Source organism: Propithecus coquereli, unplaced genomic scaffold (genome assembly GCF_000956105.1).
Source record: "Propithecus coquereli isolate 6110/MARCELLA unplaced genomic scaffold, Pcoq_1.0 Scaffold26, whole genome shotgun sequence".
Classification (NCBI taxonomy): Eukaryota; Metazoa; Chordata; class Mammalia; order Primates; family Indriidae; genus Propithecus; species Propithecus coquereli.
In genome coordinates, this window is record NW_012148174.1 from 5,221,307 (window position 1) to 5,244,761 (window position 23,455).

Genomic DNA, 23,455 nt, shown 5'->3' on the forward strand with positions numbered 1-23,455 from the left:
AGCTGTCAATACTCCCTAATTAGTCTACAGATTAAATGTGATTTGAGGGTGGGAGTGAGGGTGGAAGGGAGGGAGGGAGGCAAGGGAGGAATGAATGTCTTAGAGCTGCTTGTTGTTTGTCCTCCAGGAATTTGACAAACTGATTTTCATATTGGATAAAAGAGCAAAAGGCAAAGAATGCTCCTTAAGAAAAATAAAATGGGCAGAGACTTGTCCTACCATGTATCAAGACATATAATCAAGTTATAGCAATTAATGTGCCATTTGGCCATTGGTTAGGCAAATTGACCAAGGGAATAGAACAGAAAATCCCAAAATAAACATTTACTTACATGGAAATTTTCCATTGTAGCCTAAGTCTCTGAGGAAAGGATGGATTAGTCAATAAAATGGTGCAGAGGAAAACTGGTTTTCTACATAGTAAAAAAGTGAAATTTTTTATCTATCTCACACATACACAAATCAATTCCAGGTGGATTAGAGACTTAACTATGAGACATCTTTGATATTAAGAAGAGACTATAAGCGCCTACGATGTTGGGATAGAGAAACATTTCTTAAGACACAAAAAGGACTCACATTTGAATATATTACAGTTAAGAAGTTATGTTCACAAAAAACCAAAGTGAAAAGATAAGTCACAAACTGGGAGAAGGTATGAGCAACAAAAGATAAAGAACAAAAAGATTTGTGTCCCGAATTTTATGAAGAACTCTTAATAAGGGAAGAAACAGAAAAATGAACAAGATATCAAGAAGTATTTCACAGAAGAAACAAGAATGACTAACATAAAAATGTGTTCAACTTATTAATAATCAGGAAAATGAAAATTAAAGCCACAATAAAATATCACTTTACACCTACCAGACTGGCAAGAATTAGGTCTTACAACAGCAAGTGAAGGAGAAATCATATTGTCAGCTGGCACAACTATTCTGGAAAGCAGCAATGCTCACCACTATATCACCAATGTCAGCACAAACATTCTGGAAAACAACTTGGCATTATCTTTTAAAACTGTTACAAAGTTGACCAGGTACATACCTTACAAATTACCCACTTTGCTTCTAGGCATCCCCTCTAAAGAAACTCTTGGACATGAGCACCTAGAAATTGCACATGAATGTTCATTTCAGCATTATTTGTAAAACCAAAAAAAAGGAAAAACTATACCCAACATAAACTGTAAAACTGAACCTGTTGAATAAAAACATCAAATTACATAAGACTATATACAGTATGAAACTATTTTTTATAAAGCTCACGAACAAAAGTAAACAATATATGGTTTACAGATGTGTAAAAATAAAAGAAAAAAAGCAAAGAAATGATAGATTCAAGAGAGTGTCCCTCTAAAGAAAAGGGTAGGCTGGGACTGGAAATGAGAAGGAACACAAAGGTAGGGTTGATACTACCAGAAATGTTCTAGTTCTTAATTAGTGGGTACACAGGTGTGTTACTATTATGCTTCATGACTTCTATGTTTATATATGTATCAAATATTAAATATAGAAACAGAAATACTTTCACATTGTGAAAAGAGACTATGATAAACGAAATCATCTTTCCTTAAATGTACATATGCTATATTACCTTGTGAAAGCAGAGGTATAAGCTAGTATAAGTGGAACAGTTTGAGTTTTTTAGTCACAAAGAGTACTGGTGTACCACTAATTAGTTGTGGATCTTGGACAATTAATGTCTTTGAGCCTATTTTGTTAACTGTAAAATGTAGAATTTTTGTAAAGGCCAAAAATGTTATCATAAAGTGACTGCTACATATGATATTTAAAAAAATGATAGTTAATACTCCCCATGACTATTACTCAAATTTAAGAAACCCCTTGTATTCTAGTAAGTTTGTTCAGGTAGACTGAATTTAGCCTCAACCACTAAGATAATGGAAGAATGACTCGTTAAAAACCACCACCAAAAAACACCAGAATGTTTGCATTCAAATAAGGTTGCACCTCAAAGAGGCTATACACACCTCTGTCACTGACCTTACTATTGCTCAGGATTATTTTTAGAAATCTTTCATTAGAACTGTTCACTTTTGAAAACATTTTTATCAGTAGAGGAAAACCTTAATTCTTTGAGAGCAGATTTCACCTGTGAAAATAGCCATAAAATATTTCGACTCAAGTCTGATGAATAAAGTGCACTGGGCCATAATTAAGCTAAGGTTCTGGTCAAAAAATATTTTATTTTTGTAAAGACAGAGTCTATCTTGCCCAGGCTGGTCACCAACTCCTGGGCACACGCGATCCTCCCCCGTCAGCTTCTAAAGTGCTGGAATTACAGGTGTGAAGCCACTGTCCCAGCCAGATTCTGGTGAAAATTAACATATGACTATAATAAGACTAATACTTTTGAGTGACTTACAAATGAACTCTTCAGGATATTTTCAAAGACGAGTTTCCAGAAAAGTTTTTAGCAATGGCAACACTGCTTTACAAGGAGCTACGGCTTCATGAAGGTTACTACTTGGAAGGACAAGAGTTATCTTAATGCAGTCTCACTTCTATATAGTACAAGTCTGAAATTACTGTAAAAGACAACTGCTCACATCAGTTGCCTTTAACCTTTAATTTTCATAAGGGTAACAAAGAACTTTCTATTTTCAGATAAACATAAAGATTCTTATATAAGAAAAAATATTACAGCCAACCTACTGAATCAATTTTGTATGTGAGGGATAGAGAATAAACAATTACACGGTTTTGATATAATTCCTAGCAATCAAATAACGAGAAGCAAAGTTACAAAGACCATATGGAAAGAAGTTCTTTTCAATAGACATCTGCAATTTATTTTGAATTAATAAATAGCACTGATGTGACCCCCAACTCTTTGATATCAGCATTTGGTAGTATATATAATTATTTATTATTCTGATTTGCTGGAGTGTTATCACACAAATTTATAAATGGTTTTAAGAAAATATTATAGAGAAGTTTTATTGCCACCTGTAATTTCACATGAAGGGGAAAGAGACATAGCCAATGACATCCCAATAATAATTTCTTTAGAAGTCTGGTATGAGAAACCACAGATACATTCTTAACTGATAAAACATGAATTAGATTTTAAACGCATTCTCCCTTTATCATAGAAGACATAGAGACAAAAGCAGCAAAGAAAATTCTCAAGTTTACTGTTTTCAAGAATAGTTTATGCAATTTCAGCAATCCCTTATCTAGGCATTTAACAGCATTAGAAATTCAAAGTTCATTTTGGAATTAAGAGAATGAATACTACTCCTTAAAGGGAGTACAAAGTTTATTCAGATATTTTAGAAATAATCAGTTATATGATATAGTGAAATTAGTCAAAAACAAAATCAAGTAATTTGCTTTCAAAGTGGCAGTGCAATATATTTAATAGTAAAGCAGTGGCTTTCATGACTAAATGAGAATCACACGAAAGCACCTAGAAACATTTCTTGAATATGCACATTTTCCCTGTTTCTCTTTTCCATTTAAAATTTCAATATTTTAGTCTATATCACTTGTTGGTAGGTGCTGTTAACATGTGAGGTTAAGGTGATAGGCCTCACAATAAAGTAGCCAACTTCTTTGAATATTTGATTATTTCATCTCTTCACCTATGAATATAATCATTTTTCAGTTTCATGATTCCTTCAGCCTGATTCTCATTTTGTATCTCAAAGAATGGGCTTTTGTCCAGTAAAGAGACTGTGCGTGATTATGCTATTATCTTTTCCTACTATCGTCAGCTCCTTCAAGGCAACGCTCCTGACTGCCCATACGTAATGTAACAGACAGCCGCATGTTCCCTTTATTTCACTTTACTGTCCTGATGAGTATTTCATGTTTTATGGGTGGCTAGGGTTCCAACTTAGTATGTTAGAGGACCGCTGTATTATAAAAACCAGCAATGAAAAGGTAATACTTACGACCCCCAACTCTATACACATAACAAAGGCAGAAATATGTTAAAGAAAAAAACATTTTAAATAATCTTAGGAAATAGTAAGATCCTTCTCCCCTGAAAATAAATACAACAAACATACTAGTAACCGTAGCTAAACAAGCATTATAATACAAGAACTCCATTAGACATGGGAAAAACAGACAGCTGAAGCCAGGTTTTGAGACTTGTAGCAAATCCAGTAAGTGCCATAGAGTTAAATGTTTTTGGAACTGACTGAAATATGGTTGCTGTACAAGGGAATACTGGTCCAGATCCAGCAATGATTTATGAACTTGCCCACAGGTCACAGCAGAAGAAATACTAATAGCATAATTTGGGAACATTTAAATCTGCTTCATAAAAGACGTTTATCTGCCAGCCTCAGCCCTCTTAAAATTTTTTCTTTTTCTGGTTTGATATACCCAACACATATTGGCTTTCGCAATGTGGCTTTCCACCCTACTATGCTGACATGTCCAGGATCCCATTTAATGAGACCGTACAAGCTATTAATTAGTCAATGAACTTCTAGGCTGGATGGACGTGGGAAGTGTTTTTCACCGCTCCAGCTTCCTTATGAAACATAACTGACTAGCAGGAACTACAATAAATTCTAAGGCGTAACTAAATGAAAATTTAGGAAGGCCTGGAAGAGAGGTACCAAACTGCATTGCAAATACAAAATAGGATATTTTAATGTTCTTAATAAATATTTATAAAAATATATACATTTAATGAATAGGCCATTTTATAATGCTGGTTAAACCCATGAAAAGCTGTTAAATCAGTAAGTGCATCAATATCCTGGCTGCAAATTAATATATAGAAATACTTTCAATTAAATTTCAATAAACATACTGGAAGGGATTAAATATGAGAAAAACAGTACTTTCAATTTTTCTCTGTTTTTACCAACAATGTTTTATTGGTTAATGATGGGATTGCACTAATCAATAAATGGCAGTCTATAAAGGGTTCCTGTAAAAATGTATTCATATTCTGATAATAAATAAATCCAGATTCTGTACAGTGGGGAAAACCAGAATGGTGGCAACAGAATAGAAAGATAATAAATCCTGGCTTCAAAATCAAATTAAAGAAGAGAGTTCAAGCTTTTTTCAGATTCCCCATATTAAAGAGTCGCATTCTGTATCAATCCTTCGCACTAGAGTAATATCAAATCTAAAACTTTCTCTAATATAATATTTCCTCTGGTTCACGTTTTGATTATGAAACACTTTTTGCATGAGATGAAAAAATGAAACTACAAACTCTTTTGGATGGTCTTTTGGTGCCCTGGCAATTCCAACTGAAATTAAAGAATTCTTACAGAACTCCTGTAAGCTAAAAATGCAGCCAAGAGGCACTCGAAAAGACAAAACATTTTTCTACTTCCGTAAATATCCAAGAAATTGGAAAATCAACACATAGGAAAAAAGCAAGACATAAATTCATCAGTACCACGCAGAAATGATCTTCAAAAGGAGCAGGTCTCGTATGTGTCCTTGTGTTGATGAATAGGTTCTAATTTCCCCTCTAGGAAAAAATCCACTGCCTGAGGTTAATACCTTTAGGCAAAAGAAAAGGTAAAACTCAACAAATTATATTTTGATTCATCCAAATTTAAAAAAAAGATTTCAAGGTTTTGATACTACTTTGAGCATTTTTTTGGAGCAGGTTTGCTTTTAAGTTAGACTGTCTTCCTTCCCTACCCCATTATTTGCTAAAGCAGGAATTATCAAATTTACCTTTATTACTAATAATTCTTCAGCTACCATTCCAAAAGTTGTACTCAGTCACAACAGTTAACATTTAAATAAGACTCTAGTTGTAGTTAAAACTGCTCAAAGGTGGTCATCTCAAAATCTTGGTTTTCTTTCTTGCCTATCAGATATGACTAAATTGTTGGTGGCTGAAATTCAAATCACATGCAGTCAACCACATTATTGGATCCACGACCTACATCTCGAATTTGGCTAGTTAAACAGGCACACACAGCTACTCCTGCTCCAGCTCTGCAGTGAGACACAGATCCAACAAGCTCCCACCTGAAAAAGATAGAGGAGAAAGAAAATTATCTTAAAGCATGATTTACTTTACTCCAAATACCAACCAAAGACAAAAAGCTGCCCATTGTGGGACTGGTTTGGAAAGATGGCAAGCTTCCAGAAAGAGATAAGATATCCCAAAGTTTTGTATTAACAACTACAATTAACAATATTTGAATATTCTAAAGTAATCTATTACGGTAAGATACCATGAGGCATAGAGAAAACGTGTAAATTACCTGTTCAGCACTGGATCGAAGGCTTCCACCGTATTTAAGTACGCGTTGCCATTGTGGCCGCCAACTGCAAAGATCCTGCCCATCACTGTTGCGATCCCCACTCCACCCCTGGGAGTGGTAAGTGCTGCCACATAATCCCACTTGTTGCTTCTAGGGTCATACCGCTCAACTGAACTCAGAGGAGAATTATCATCAAAACCACCTGTATGAAGAAATATTTTAAAAATAGCATCACACTTCATAGAAATTGACTACTAAATCTCAATTCAGTAGCTACTTCAACCCAATCTTTTAAAACCATTTTAAAATGGCTTAGACAAAATTAGAAAATAAAATTCAGCCCAACACTTATCTACCACCACCAGCTTTCATCAGAAATTACCTACAATTCAACTTCAGATAATGGAAGTGACATTTTAACTCAATACCAGGATTAAAAATCTTAAAGTGGGAAAAACTAGAGTCCCTCTATCTAAGCAGATAATTTAGGGAAAAAAAGCAGCACATATATTCATATGATTTGTCCTTAGCCCCCTAAGGTCAAGCAAAAGAGTACTGAAATTCCTTCTCTGTGTATTATATTTTGTTTGTTTTTGAGACACTGTCTCGCTCTGTTGCTCAGGCTGGAGCACAGTGGTGTCATCATAGCTCACAGCAGCCTCCAACTCCTGGACTCAAGCAATCCTTCTGCCTCAGCCTCCCAAGTAGCTGGGACTACAGGCACACAACACCATGCCCGGCTAATTTTTTTATATTTTGTAGAGACTAGAGTCTCACTGTGTTGCCCCGGCTAGTCTCAAACTCCTGGCCTCAATAAGTCCTCCGGCCTCAGCCTCCCAAAATGCTAGGATTACAGGCATGAGCCACTGTGCCCAGCCTGTATTTTTAAACAGTAAGAAGGCTTGAGAAGGGAATGAACTACACTAAGTCATATATTTAATCTAGATATAAGTTAACTGTTTACCTTAATACTATAATTGCCGTTATAATTAGAGATGGTGGACTATGATTGAATTCTCACCAATTTTTACCAAAACTGCATCTTCTAGCTACATATTCTAGATGATGACAATCCTTTCTATAGATCATTCTAACAATGTACTTAACATATTCCTGAGGGTTAAATATAGAAACTGTTATTTTAACAGTGTTCTTTCCTTTAAAAAATACATGTATCTCTTTATAGCCTCTAAGTTTAAATGAATAATAGCTCTCTTTGCTTTACTGAGAACAGAAAGTGTTGATATTATAATCAGTCTATTTAAAAACAAGGTCAGTTAAAAAAATCAACTTCTCTAATAGGCTTAATTTTATTAAATCAACTTAATTAAAATAAAATTCACCAATTTTATGTGCATAGGTCCATGAATTTTGACAAATGGATACAGTAGTGTCATCACCACAACCATGATATAAAACATTTTTTCATTATAATTAAGGGTTTAGTTTTAATTATTGCTCATGCTAATGTAGAGGATTAAGTTTCTAATAGTTATATTTTCCATAGCCTTCTTTTTCACTGGTTACCTATCATTTCCCCAGATCATGCATATAAATTTATAATAAAAAATTCAAAGCAGAGGAATAGAAAAAGCGAAATGCAATTAAGTTGTTAGATATATCCATACTTTCAAAGTTTTCTTATTCAAGTTAGTTACACTTGTTTTAAGTAGGACCTGAATGACCAAGAAGAATTTCCCCCCTTTTTAATAGATTTAGGGGGTACAAGTTGAATTCCATTACATGTATACATTGTATAGTGGTGATGTCTGGGCTTTTAATGTACCCATCACTCAAATAGTGTACGTTGTACCCGGTAGGTACGATTTTTCATTTCTCACCTCCTCCCACCCCCCCTGCTTTTGGTCTCCAGTGTCCATTATACCACTCTGCGTGTTCTTGCGTAGCCATAGTTTAGCTCCCACTTATAAGTGAGAACATGTGGCATTTCTTTTTCTGATCTGAGGGATTTTTTTAAAAATATTCAACCTCAGTTATTCTTATTTTCACTATGTCTGTTCTCACTGTGAGGTCCAGAAGATTTAATAAGCAACAACAACGATACTCCTGTTGACGTATTAACATACGTCAGTGTCTAGAGTACACAGGAAGCTGTGAGAGGCAGCAATAGTGTAACGTAAGAATTCTGGATTCACACATACCCAAGTTCAAATTCCAGCTTTGTCACCTGTTTAGGCATGAGACTATGAGTAAATTATTCACTCTCTCCGAGTCTCTGACTACCTTACAGAACTGCTATGATGATCAGGTGAGATCTGGAGTTAAATTATGTTATTTTCCTCCTTCTTCCAAACACACGAGCATTGAAAGATTCAGTATTACTTCTACTACTTGCAGATATTAAAACACTAACAATATCCCACTCTCTTATCAAGAACTGTAAGTTATATAACACAATTAACATCAACATGTATAAATAAATGTGACATATGCTAGAAACAACCTCCCTGAACTCATTTGCTCCTCTGCAAAGGAAGGTACTACCAGTCACAATACAGCTACTCATTTATTGGGTAACTACAAAGTGCCAGACACTGTTTGAGATGCTTAACATATATTATCTCTAATTCTTAAAACCATTCTGAAAATAGGCATTATTATTCCCATTTCATTATCATTTAAAGCCTTGCTACTGGAAGTGTGTTGTGTGGACCTGAAACAGCATCCATATCACCTGAGAACTGTGTGAAACAAAAAATCCAGGCCCCACCTTTGCAATATATTAATAACATCTCCATTATTCACATGCACATTAAAGTTTGAGAAAGCACTTATCTAATATTCCTTCCAGCTCTGCAACTCAGTAAGTAAATCAAAAAGCGATATGACGATTGACACAGCCTTTATTCATATGATGTATCTACTGGCCTACTTAAAGCATTCAACATCATTTCTCTTGAAATGAAGTTGAGAAAAAGTCTTAGACCTTTTAACATTTTATTTAGCAAAGTACATTCAATTTGTATCCTTACATTTAAAAAAGTACACCTTATTTAAATGTAATCCCTACTTTAAATATATCTGCTACTCCTATAAAAATGAGGTAGAAGTTTTAAACATGAAAAATGAAGATTTAAACAAAAAAGCATGAATGTGAACCCTTAATTCAAAAGCATCATACTGTACCCATGAACAAGTACAATTATGTGTCAATTATAAAAATTTAAAAAATTAAAAAATAAGTTCAAAAGTACATCTTGATTCCACTTAAGGCTAAATGCAATATAATTTTTGTTACTGTGTTGTTATGACACCTGTCATTGTGTATTCTGATAAATTAAACTGGAGAAATACCATCCACTCACCAACAACGTATAAGCAACCATGAAGCTCACTAACTCCATTGCCTGCTCTCCGTTGACCCATTTCTTTAACTTCTATCCACTTATCCAGATGTGGATCATACCTTTCCACACTAGACAAAGAAGCCACTCCATCATTGCCACCGACTGCATAAACATGGTTCTAAATGAAGAGAGACAGACAAAACACATGACATTAGATTTTGAATTTATTTATGTATTGCCCTAATGGTAGACCAGAATGTACAAGAAAGCAGTATTTCATTAAACAATACAGTATATAGTCAATATCTTCATACTGGTGATATGCATATATTGGACTTTTCTTTGGTTACGGATGTCATCCAATACAATTCAATGGGCAAGGTGCCATGTAACTTACTAATAGAGCCACAGAGCCAACTCCTCCACGGGGAGTATTCATTGGTGCCACTGTACTCCACTGATCAGATTCTATGTCGTACCTCTCCACATCATTGAAGCAAGTATTGTCATCTAACCCTCCAATTGCATAAATTGGGCCTCCTAAGGAAGCCAAAGCAATTCCTCGCCTGCAAAGACAATTAAACAGACTTTAACATCTGGGTTTGTTTCCAGGAAAAAAACAACAAAAAAATTGTGCTGAAGCAAGTCATTTATCATGTTAATCTTCAAATGGTAAAGTTTGTTTCCATTATTTTTAGATTTATCAAAGCTTCTGAATAAATGGCTAGGGGGTTGACAAGCTGTGCAAATCTACATGAATAGTACCCCCTAGAGTTGTACACTGCACAGCCTACAAAGGCTACCTAAAACTCAGATAAAACAACAGATTAAAATACAAATGGTATAAAGGAGTCCCAAATATTCAATTAGTACAACACGCAACTGCATGATAGAGAGGTTAATGAGTTGACAGATGGTTTGCTGTGGAGGTCAGCAGTCAGTCTCATTTCTGAATTCACGTAATTGCAGAGCTTGTTTTTGTTGCAGGGTTTCATTATACCACACACAACAAAACATTAATTTTTATATTACAAGCTTTATATCACATTGCTTTATTTCTGAAGGGCATTTATTTCTCCTCTTTAAAAGGAAGAGACTTCTTAGCCCATGTTAAAAAGCTAATTAATTGAATAATGATCAGAAACAATTATCTCAATTTCTTAAAAAACACATTATAGCAATCAAAAGTTGAACTGTTATAAAACTATTCTTTGTTACTAACTTGGATACAAAGTAGTATACTTTATAAGCCTCTACCACCTTGCTTCTTCATCTGAGACACAGCTGATACTGAGTTAATATAGGTAAAGCACTTAGAACAATGCCTGGCCCATATTTAGTGTCATAAAAGTATTAGCTATTATTATTACTGAAGAAAGCAGCTGCTCCACTGAGAATGTAACTCTAACCTTATTGGAGAATATCCTAGGAAAAAATCCATAAAGATAATGTCATCATTCATTTTCAGTCTCTTATCTCTTTTCTCTTGAATATAAAGCTATGATTTATCAAATACAATGGTTATAAAAATTTTCAGGTGTGTGTGAACACATGTATGTCCTCTCTAGCACATAAGGATACTAGATCAGGGTAGAAGTAAAGTTAAGTTTGTCTAATAATTCTTCCTCCTCCCCCAAACTACAGAAGCAGATGACATTATAGGCTATTTCCTACTCCTCGAAACTCACTGGATTTTCATGACATTATACATTTGAGTTTCCTTCTACAGCTCCTGCTGGTGCTTTTTAGCTTCCTCTATCAGTGCATTCTTTACTGCATCATTAAATTATGAAGTCTCCTAAGGCTCTACCCTAAGGCCTCTTATCACTCTACACTCTCTTTCCCTAAGCAATCTCATTCCTTCCACAGATTTATAACTCAAATATGTATTTTCAGACACATATCCAATTTCTACTTAAAAATCTGTCTTGCTGGCTCTTCAACCTTAACTTTAATCTGAACTGAAACTCACCACCCACCTCCCTGTGGTAGCCACAATTTTAAGACCTCCTCCCTCACCCCCTGATCTTCATCCCCTGGTGTTATTCTCATGACTATGCTACATTATGGGGCAAAGGGAGTTTACCTGGGTGGGTCTCATCTAATCATACAAACCCCTCAAAAGCAGAGAGGTTTCTCCAGCTTGCAGTCAGAAACTCAAAAACCAGGTGCGTTCACGATGCCATTGCTTGTTTGAAGATAACAGAGAATATGTCCAAAGGACCTGAGAGTGACTCCTAGCCAACAGCCAGTAAAAATGAGAAATGCAGTCCTATAACCACAGCAACTGAATTTTATCAGTAAACTAAATGGCCCTGGAACGGGCTTCTTCCCCAGTGCCTTCAGATAAGAGCCTAGCCCAAGATCTTTATTCTGGTCTTGTGAGACCCTAAGTAGAAAACCTAGCAAACCTGCGGGACTTCTGAACCATGAGCTAATAAATGGGTGCTGTTTTAAGCTGCTAAATTCGTGACAATCTGTTGCACAGCAATAAAAAACTAATACACCCCCACCACAAGACAAACAAAAATTTTATCCTGGTCACCATCTTGTTTTTCCTAATTCAGAAAACAGTACCACTACCCATCTGGTTGCTTAAGTCAGAAACTGAAGAATCATGCTTGCCTCTTACTGTTCTTTCCACCTCATATATCTAATTATAATAAAGACTTGGCCAGGCGCGGTGGCTCACGCCTGTAATCCTAGCACTCTGGGAGGCCGAGGCGGGCGGATTGTTTGAGCTCAGGAGTTCGAAACCAGCCTGAGCAAGAGCAAGACCCCATCTCTACTAAAAATAGAAAGAAATTAATCGGACAACTAAAAATATATTGAAAAAATTAGCCGGGCATGGTGGCGCATGCCTGTAGTCCCAGCTACTCGGGAGGCTGAGGCAGTAGGATCGTTTGAGCCAGGAGTTTGAGGTTGCTGTGAGCTAGGCTGACGCCACAGCACTCTAGGCCGGGCAACACACAAAAAAAAAAAAAAAAAAAAAAGACTTGTTGACTGCACACTTCTGAACTATCTTTTAAATATGCCCTCTTTTCTGTATCTCAATTTCTACTACTATAGTCCAAGCCACCATTATTTCTTGACTGAACTATTACAATAACCACTTTTGGTCTGTCAGACTGTTTTCACTCTGGTCATCCTCAAATCCCTCCTCTGCTTTCTATGCAGAAGATCTTTGAAAAGAGGAATCTGATCCTATCATTCTCCTGATATTTAAATTTAAAATACATATTTTGTATGTATTTGTCATTCAAAGCCCATGAGATAAAATATCCTTGACAAAGCTGAAAGGCCTTCACCCTCTGCCCACCCTTTCTGCCTCATTTCTAGACACTCTTCCCCTTGATCTCTTAGCCATACTGGACTTCTTTTATGCTCTCTGCTCTCTTTCACCTTCAGGTTTTTGAACGCTCTTCATCTCTCCACACACCACGTCTTCTCCCACCCACAATCACTTAATCAGGTTAAATTATTCAATTCCTTCAGATCTTAAATTAAATAAGACTTTCTTAAGATCTTTTCCACTTCTCAAACACCTTTTACTTATCCTGTGCTAACATTATTGCCCTTATGTCTTTATTTGTATCTTCCCTTCTAGAATGTAAGCTATACAAAGGCAGGGACTTTGGCTATCTTATTTATTGCTGGTAGCAGAAAATGAAGCGGCATCTTCACCATTTGTACGTCTTATATGTCCTACAGTGGGCATTTAACGTTTTTTTGTTTAATAAATAAATGAACCCTTAGACATGCTCTGTTAGGATGATGAGTTTCAGTAAAACCACAGCTTGAACAAACATCAGTGTCCATTTTAGTGGAAAGATGAAAAATAAGAGGAAAATATAAAGAAAACCAAATCTTTCACATGTGAAATTATCTTAAAACACATACTGAAAAGAGGAATATAAATTATAAACAAATAACATGACAAAATAATTATAGCTCTATTATTTTTTACACAGTTGGATAGCTACTGTAAACGCTCAGAGATTTCATTTTATTTATTTTTTAAATTTTATCATTTATTTATTTTTTGAGGCAGGGTCTCACTCTGTTGCCTGGGCCACAGTATGGTGGCATCATCACAGGTCACTGCAACTTCAAACTCCTGGGCTCAAGCAACACTCCTGCCTCAGACTCTCTAGTAGCTGTGACTACAGGTGCATGCCACCATTCCTGGCTAATTTTTCTATTTTTTGTAGAGACGAGATCTTGCTTTTGCTCAGGCTGGTCTCGAACTCCTGAGCTCAAATGATCCTCCTGCCTCAGTCTCCCAAAGTGCTAGAATTACAGGCATGAGCCACTGCGCTCGGCCTCAGGGCCTATTTTAAAAGATTAAAGAAATTCAGCTGCTGAATTGCTAGAGAAGTTTCATTCCACATTGGCTAAAAACCAACTTAAAAGGATATAACAATTAAAAATGTGCTTTGGGATTTCTCCCTCATTTTAATTCGCACATTAAAATTTAAACTATTTGTAGTTACCACATAGTATAATCAAGCCCTATTTAAAATGTCATTTGTAGGCAGTAGGAGGTAATAGTTTAAGAGTAGCTTTTTTTCCCTAAGATTTTTTTCTCATAAAGAAAAACAAGCTGAAAAAATCTCTTTAAACCACAACTCTCTTCACATTTCTATCTAATCTTTCATATTTTATGGGTTTTTTTTCTTTCTAATCGTTCATATTTTAACACATGAAAAAAATCCACCTAAAAACATTTTGCTAAATTAATCAAGAATAGAAAATTAGATGGTAATGTATCCCTATGCGCAACATTTACGGGAAGCTGGTTGAAGGGTAGACAACAAGGTTTCTTTACCTTGGCACTACTGGCATTTGGGGCTGGAAAATTCTTTGTTGTGGGGGACTGTCCTGTGCATTGTAGAATCTTTAGCAGCACCCCTGACTTCTCCCAGCCAGCAGCAACTTCCCCACCCACAAGCTGTGACAACCAAAAATGTCTCCAGACACTGCCAACTATCCCACAGAGGGGGTAAAATCATCTTCAGCTGAGTACTGCTACATAGAACTCTACTATTTTTGCGCCTTCTCTGAAAAACCTAAAATTACTTCAAAACAAAAAGTTTTTTAAGAGGTCAGTGCTCAAAAAAAAAAAAAAAGGTCAATGTTCAGGTATAAGTGAAAACTGTAACTAACATCATGGTAATCTAAAAGATGACCACATTTTTAATTCTTAAAAAAATATAAAAAGTTATAACAAAGCGTCACCTTGGGTATTTTAATACAATGTGTTTGAGAAGCTATTTAAAGTTTCTAAAAACAGAAAAAAATTAAAAAATAAGGCCTTTCAATTTTAGGAAACTTTATTTTCTACCATGAGTTCAAAAGAAATTTCCATGCTGATCTACCTCTTTGTGTTCATTGACGCCTTCATCATCCATTTATTGGTGAGAGGGTCAAACATCTCCATGCTACCTAGATGTTCATTTCCGTCGTGTCCTCCTACTGCATACACTTTACCTATTAGATAGAGAAGTATTTATTTGATTCCAAATAGTGTTATTTATATATATAAAATATAAACAACTATATAATTAAAATGTCACCATAAATTAATTTTCAGCAACTCCTGTTCCATTCATTATGACCTATGTCACCTCAGTAGTTGAATGAAAATCAATGTTAGCTTCCACTAAACACGCCGTTTTACATAAGGTTATTTAAACGCTCAAACACTATCCCCTTAGGTTTCCCAACTTTTTTTTAGATGAAATCACTAATCATGTTTCAAAGAATGTTAATAAAATGGAATAATGCTCATGTGTTATATAAAGAAAATATAAAACTGTTAATATGATCAAATTTTTTCTAAATGAAACAAAAATACACACAAAAAAACAGGAAAGATTATACACTAAGATGTTAACTCTGAATATTTCTGGGTGTGTGGATTATAGATGATTTTTATTTTTTATTAAAATATATTTTATCAACACTATTGTTTTTAAAAAGGATATATACTTTTAAAAAAAAAAGTAATTTCTTTAAGTTTTCTAATAATTTATCCATGGTTCCATATTCATTTTCAGTAACGAGTAAAAAAACTGATTTCAATAACAATTACAGAGAAGGCTGATATATATACTTATGATTTGGGCTCAATAAACATTTTTCCTTAGTTTTTTTGTAAATATAACTCAGAATAGTTTAACTCTCCATCTCCCTTTTCTCTGACACTCACCTCTGCATGATACACCTGTATGCAACAGACTGTATACTGAGCAGCTGTGAGCACAAAGCCAAGTAAATAATCACTACTGAAATATTTTACTGATATATTAAAATATTTTACAATTTAGCAATTTTTTCTTTTTTTTAATTCTTTTTATCATCTATTTTTTTTTCCCCTATAGGTTGGAAGCAATTTTTTTATATAAAGAAAGAAGTTCTCAAAGTTCAAATATTTTAAAATGAGCACTGTGATAACGTGATGTGATTTTAGACAACAGTGGACCTACCTTCCACAGAGATTACACCCACGTGTCGCCTTCGGCTATTCATTTCTGGTCCAAAGAACCAACTGTTTTTGTTGATAGAATAGCATTCGATACTGCGGAAGGGGTCACCCGATCCACCTCGACCACCTACACAAAACAGCACACCTAAAGGTAAAGCCAAAAAATGGACATCAAAATCACAGCTGCCAAAAATTGTTTTAAATTATAGTGTGGAAAAATATTTAGAAAGTCAAAACTTTGAGTAACAGCAAAAAAATAACTGTTAGATAATTTAGTGCCTTTCTTTTGATTTGGTAAAACACAAAAACAAATATTCAAACATGTATTTCAAGCTTCAGACTTGGCACTAGAGATATAAACCTAAATAAAATACTTAACTGTCTTTGAAGAACTTAAGACATGTCAAATGAATAAACTACAACACAACATAGTAAAACAAGTTCAAACAGTAAAACTACCTAAATCATGTACAGTAAGAATTATGAACACACATATAAAATATTTGCCAATTATTACTTTAAGGCAATCAGACACTAATTATCTAACAATTAAGTTTGAACATATATAAACACCCTCAAATACAACAAAGATCATTCAAGGAGAGTTGACAAAATGAGTAATTTAATTACCAGCAGTATGCTTCCTTGGGGTAGTCCGCACAGAGTATTCAAAGTCAGGTACTGCTCTGCTACTCAAATGAAGGTGGTAATTTCTTGCTTCATCCAGTAAATCTCTACATTTTAGATTTTGCTTCACAATCTGTTCTTTTGCCACAACACCCATGAGAAAATCAACTGGCAACAAGGGCAGACGAACCTAAAACCATGAATAGTTGCAATATAAAATATAAGTGGTAATAGGATAGTTCCTTCTCCACTTTCACTGCAGTACATTCTCTTTTTAAAACTTAGTTACTTCATTTATACAGCCTTTTTAACATGTTAATAAAATTCACTGTGTCAAATTCTACAGCAATTTCCAGTATTAGTCTCCACTAATGAAACCAGACTATGTTAAGCATATCCACTCTCTTTAAACATGGATTTAAATAGGCTAAATAAAATGTCTTCAAATTGCTTATTTACAAAAATGGTACTGACATAATAACAAGGCCTCTTTGTTGCTAAAGGAAGGCATGATCGAAACAAAATTGCTGGGCTTTGTTCTTTTGCCTTTTTAAGCTAAGACCGAACATAAGGAAATGTGATTTCTTACTTAAAAATATGAACATTCTTATCTGAAACAAGTGTTGTTTTCTTCAAATCAACGATGCTGGAAGGCCATATACTAACTCACGGATATGTCCCTTTCAGTAGAGGCATTCACCATTCCTCTCTTAAAGATGCACTGATTTTCTAGTCAACTAAAGGGATAATCAAACCAGGTAATGCCATTTTGAATTAAAAGCACACACACAGAGAGTTGAGGCCAATCTCTCTACCCCACTAACAAGACCCCATTGTATTGGTTCACACACCTATTGCCATGGCCTCTCTCGAATAACATCTGCCTTACCATCTTAAAAAGAAAAAAGCACATACACACAAAAGAGATATAGCTGCAAAATAATGGAATTTGTTTGCTTTTGTTGACAAACTTATTTTCTCTTTTTTTTTTTTTTTTTTTGAGAGAGAGTCTTGCTCTGTAGCCTAGGCTGGAGAGCACTGGTGAGATCACAGCTTCCTGCAGCCTCAATCTAGTGGACTTAAGCGACAGTCCTGTCTCAGCCTCCAGAGTAGGTGGGATTACAGGCACGAGCCCCTACGCCTGACTCAAAATAATTCTGAGAGGAGACCTAAAGGTGTTCTGAACTTTGATAATCACATGAATGTATATATTACATATTGCTATATGCAATTTAAAAAAAATCAGTCTCATTATAATCACACTTCAAATAGGTTCCCTTCATCTGCCTATAAATATCTAGAATGAGAACACTGGTAATTCTAAGCAATTTCATTCTTCTTAATATTTGTTAAAATTTTTGATAATGGTATTGAGAAATTTTATATTTTTTAAAATGAGCATAATTATCACCAGGTGCTTTTATCAAGCACAAAGTTTTAACAAGGTATTTACTTTTGAAAAAAATAAGCAAATAAGGCTGGGCGCGGTGGCTCACCTCTGTAATCCTAGCTCTCTGGGAGGCCGAGGCAGGCGGATTGTTTGAGCTCAGGAGTTCGAAACCACCCTGAGCAAGAGCAAGACCCCGTCTCTACTAAAATTAGAAAGAAATTAATTGGACAACTAAAAATATATAGAAAAAATCAGCCGGGCATGGTGGCGCATGCCTGTAGTCCCAGCTACTCAGGAGGCTGAGGCAGGAGGATCGCTTGAGCCCAGGAGTTTGAGGTTGCTGTGAGCTAGGCTGATGCCACGGCACTCTAGCCCGGGCAACAAAGTGAGACTCTGTCTCAAAAAAAAAAAAAAATAAGCAAATAAGAACACTCCTCTTTTAAGAAGCATCATTTTATTTCTCAGGAATAAATGAAAAAGGGAAAGAAGAAAGAAAGGGAGAAAAGAAGGGGGAGGGGAGGGAAGGGAGAGAAAAGATACAGACCCCAAAGGGCCCATTTGTTATCTCCCTATCCCAGTAACCCTTGTTGACAGTAAAAAAAAAAAATAAAATAAAATAACAACAATAATGAGACATTTTTGAGGTTAAGAAAAAGTCAAACTGTGGTGAGAGAAGAAAACAGAAAGTGATGCCATACGGTTCGTTCCAGAATAAGCCTATATGCATTAGGAATAAGTGTACTTTCATTAGCAAAATAATTCATTAAAATTTAGAAACATCATAAAACAATTATAAATTATATTTAGAACTGTTTCTTTAGACTATTTTCTGTTAGCATAAATAAAATATTCATTACTCTATCTCAAAGGAATATTTTAAATATTCAGGTTAAAAAGCATGATGTTAAAAAGAATGTTGTTGCCAATTCAAATATGACAAATTTAGACTTATCCTTAAACAGTATAGCAACTGAATAGGAAGTTGAGAGTGAAAGCCATTTCATTATTGTATTACATCAATGATTTCCACACGCCTTCAGATAATCTACACTTTTCAGAATAAATGAATCATGCCGATGTGCTTCCTGCATCGTTTCATTCCTATACACAATCCTATTTGAGCCCCTACCTGTGCAAGCGTTTCATCCAACCATTTGGAATGATGCTGAGGATTGGCAAGAAGCCACTTGATGGCAGCACTGTAGACCTGCTTTTCATTCTCAATATTTAGATCACTGGAGGACAAAAGCTTATGGAGGTGCTGGGGTGACACACTTACAAAGTCTTCACACTCCACTACTTCGGTAAAATGCTCACAGGCATACTGATCTGCCATGTCCATTAGGTCTATTCGATTGTGGCTTTCTGCAAAGGCTCTCACGGCCAGGCAATTGGAGGGATGAAAATGTAATTTCATGTATTCACAGCAAGCTCTAGCCACCAGTTCAACCTGCAGGATGCAGGCTGCATATAGGAGAGGTTGGACGTTGTCAACAGTCAAAGTGAGCCGGGAAGAATAGACAAACTTTACCAAGTCTTCTATTGCGTCACCATCAAAATCTCTGATCTCGATCAGCGTCTGCTTGGCTTCAGCCATTTCAGAGAGAAACATGGCTCTGAAGTAGGGAATAACACAAGCCAATACCAGCTTGTGACAAGAGATTAGCTTTGAGCCAACCTGTTCAAAACAAACGAACCAAGAAAAGACTCAATTTAATATCAAAATCAGCTTCAGATCAGCAAAGAGTGTGTACTGTAGCAGCGACAAAAATTCCTGACAAGTTTACAGTGTTTGTTTTAATAATGCAGTCCTTCGGTCACTTACTTTCAATCTAGGCCAGTTTCTTAAAGTCACACAATTTTCTCCTTCCAAATTAGCCATTTATCTATATTTATATACATATCTATAACATATATACAACAAACTATGATTTTCTATATTATCTCATATTTCAGGACCATTCTGTGAATTAATGAGAACAGCAAACATCATTTAGCACTTATTATATGCCAGACACTATTCTGTTTTTCATATACTAACTCACTTAATAGCTCCAACACCCCTATGAGTAGGTACTATTATTATTCACAACTTATCAATCAGAAAACTGAAGCACAGAATAAATCAATCGATATTTAGTAGTATTTATTATAAGCTCAACAGAGGTTTTCTCATTTTCTATTTATTTTGAAATATGTTTCATATAAAAACAGTTTAAAAAACCCACTAAAATCCTATCACCTTAATTGTTGAAAAATTAGATTCTTTCCAATAGTGTGTCATTATAAACAACAGAGTAGTGAAATTCTTTGTAACTAAATATTTATTCACATTCTCTCCTATTCCCTACAGGAATTCCTGTGAGTAAAGATGCTGCTTCAAAGGACAGGTACAATGTCAACACATACTGCCAAACTGTCCATGTCTGAGCATTCATTGATATGCTGAACTGACGATTGATTAAATTCAAATAATCTATTTTACATATCTTTTATCATTGCCAAAGCCAGTATGGGTCACTAAATTTCACAATAAGGTTGAAAATTAGAACAATGGCATGAGATTAAACATAATATACCATATGGATCAAAGAGCTTAAGTATTTCTTCATTAAAGTATACACATAGCTAAATTTCACGCAGAGCTTGAAGAATTATATAACGCTTTTCTTTTCAGTATCTTAAGTCCTAGAAATACTTAAGGACACTAGGAGTTTAAGGAAAGAGAATATAGGTTGTTATCCACAGTATAACACTACGCTTCTGGACATTCTGCACCTGGAACTCAAGGCCTATGCTTTCAGTTTACGGATTTTTGCTGAGTGTCCCCTAATTTTATTCTTCCAGTATGCCCTCGATTCCCACAACACTGTAAGCTCTAAGAAGTTGTGTGAGCAGGAACAGAAAGCAAAATCTAAGAGCTCCTAAAAAGTGGCAAATCTCATGTGGAAAATGCTGCATAGATATATATAAATCACCAAAAAAAATTTACTATTACAGTGAAAGATAAGAATAAGAAAGTACTTTAAATGGGTAATGGGAAAGAATCAGAACACGGCTTCTTCCACACTGCTTTTCCACTTTTCCAATTTTATTAAAACTGTTTCATTTTTTTTTTTTAAGCAGAGCAAGATGATCCTATAGACCATAGACTTAAAGTTCACTAACGACTTTTTCATCCAAGTCTAGACAGACTCTATTTCACTATTAGGTGTAAACCATCTCACTTAACGGATAACAATGAAGTAGAGGTTAAATTACCAGAATAGGGATATACAGTAAAACATTAGTATAGCCAAGTAAACAACCAAGAATTCCTGACTTCTAACCTGTATTAACAATAAGCAAATTCATTAAGATATTTAAATTCGTAAGTGAAAAGCTTATCTGGTCAATGGCAATTTACTATTAATAATTTCACTAATAATAACTTTGTTGTTCTAGGGTTCTAGAACTCTCAGAAGTTAAATTAATAAGAAATAATGAATATCAGCATTAAATTAGTACAATAATTTTATCTTATGCTACCCTCTCTTCATTTACCCTCCCTTATGTCCCTTCCCCTTCAATAAAAAAATGAGACTAAAACCATTCTGACCATAACATGTAAGTGTAGCACCAAAATTTTGCCTTTTATGGTTACAAGAATCCTCATTTTTCATGGTACACTTAAAAGGTTGAGAAAAGTAAGAAAAAAGGCAGTCACCTTTAGTGTGACATCGCAGAGTTCTCCATTTTCATAAAATTGAAGAAGAGAACCATGAAAGTCTTTCCAAGCTTCGTTTGCTTCAAAAATAAAGGAGTCTTCTCCACCACCATCACTAACTGAAGATCTGTTCTTTATTTGCTGGTGCTGTTGTTGTCTTTTCCCCTTTGTGAAGTGATTTCTAGCTTGTTTTCCATTCACAGAGTCCGAAGCCATTTGCAAAACTCTTCTTTTAATATATCACTCTTCTCAAACATCCCATTTATTCTTTTTTGAAGGGTGGGGAAAAGGCAGAAGGTAGATGTAACCACTAAACTTCAGACATTTTCCAAAACGCATTCAAGTGCCATTGTCCAGTTTGCTGCAATTGAAAAGTCAATGATAAAACACAGAGAGAGACAAACCAAAAGAAGAAAACTATCGTTAGCAACTGTAATTTGCTAATACTATAACAGATGTAAAATAACTATATCAATCGTTATTTTAAAAAGTACAAATAACTTTGTACTTTTTATGATAAATGTCACATAATTCACTTCACCTAATTATTTTATATCAGAAAAGAACTCCTCTAAAATCTAGTAAGAACAATTCAACAACACATGACTTCTGAGATGTGAAATGCACTATCTTCAAAAAGAGAAGCTATGAGCTATAAGCTCAGAGACTTTACTCAGTGATGCAGAGCAAAAACAGAAGGTTATTTTGATTGAATTAGGTTCATCCTAGATTCTAAACTCAGATCATGGCTCCACTGTTTACCAACTATATGACCTTGGGCAAATGACAACCTGCTTAAACCTTATACCTCTTCCGTGGAATGGAGATACCACCTACTTACAGGAATATTCTGAGAATAAGAGATATTGTATGGCCAGGCGTACGAACTGGTGCATTGTTATAAAGAGCTTATTACACTTTCACATAGAATTTATGAGTATTTACATATAAAATCAAATTTACCTCATCATCAAAGCATATTTGATAAATACCTACACCATCACTACAATTCTACTTTGGTAAGCGGAACAAAGGATTTTAAATTAAAACACATATTTCACCACTTACTGGCTGAGTGATTTTTATGAAGGCTTTACTAATCCTCTGTTTCTTCATCTATAAACAGGGATACCTATCTACCTCATAACACTTTCCTGAGAATTACATCGAATACAGTAACGGGTTTATAAGTGCTTATGAAACTATAAACCATGTTGTAAATATTGGTATTATTAGAAAGAGTGGAAAGCTCTGCTTATTGTGCAGTTTCAGAAAATTATAAACACCTTGACTTTAGCTGTAGCAGGTTCTTTTTTTTTTGTTTTGAGACAGAGTCTCACTCTGTCACCTGGGCTAGAGTACCCTGGCGTCAGCCTAGCTCACAGCAACTTCAAACTCCTAGGCTCAAGTGATCCTACTGCCTCAGCCTCCCGAGTAGCTGGGACTGCAGGCATGCACCACCAAGCCCGGCTAATTTTTTCTATTTTTTGTAGAGACGGGTCTCACTCTTGCTCAGGCTGGCCTCGAACTCCTGACCTCAAGCGATCCTACTGCCTCAGTCTCCCATAGTGCTAGGATTACAGGCGTGAGCCACAGTGCCCGGCCACTACTGTGACTTTTAAAAAATGTTTTTCTGGCCGGGCATGGTGGCTCACGCCTGTAATCCTAACACTCCGGGAGGCTGAGGCAGGTGGATTGTTTGAGCTCAGGAGTT

At 35.3% G+C, this 23,455-nt stretch overlaps 1 protein-coding gene across 3 annotated transcripts in view; it reads right to left on the reverse strand.

The window, feature by feature from the left end:
* Positions 1–846: 846 nt before the first annotated feature.
* The window catches only part of KLHL8 (kelch-like family member 8), a 33,105-nt gene continuing 10,496 nt past the window's right edge, over positions 847–23,455 (reverse strand). For 2 of the 3 annotated variants that reach the window (XM_012647258.1, XM_012647257.1), the window contains exons 2-10: positions 21,742–22,102; positions 19,165–19,713; positions 16,649–16,835; positions 16,020–16,163; positions 14,910–15,021; positions 9,929–10,097; positions 9,550–9,709; positions 6,224–6,425; positions 3,961–5,984 (exon numbers count right to left, since the gene is read on the reverse strand). In XM_012647258.1, the coding sequence (XP_012502712.1) occupies positions 5,861–5,984; positions 6,224–6,425; positions 9,550–9,709; positions 9,929–10,097; positions 14,910–15,021; positions 16,020–16,163; positions 16,649–16,835; positions 19,165–19,713; positions 21,742–21,957 (1,863 nt within the window). In that variant the 5' untranslated portion in view covers positions 21,958–22,102 and the 3' untranslated portion in view covers positions 3,961–5,860. Of the gene's footprint in view, positions 1,107–3,960; positions 5,985–6,223; positions 6,426–9,549; positions 9,710–9,928; positions 10,098–14,909; positions 15,022–16,019; positions 16,164–16,648; positions 16,836–19,164; positions 19,714–21,741; positions 22,103–23,455 lie in introns of those variants that run through there. The other variant, XM_012647259.1, reaches the window with a different exon arrangement.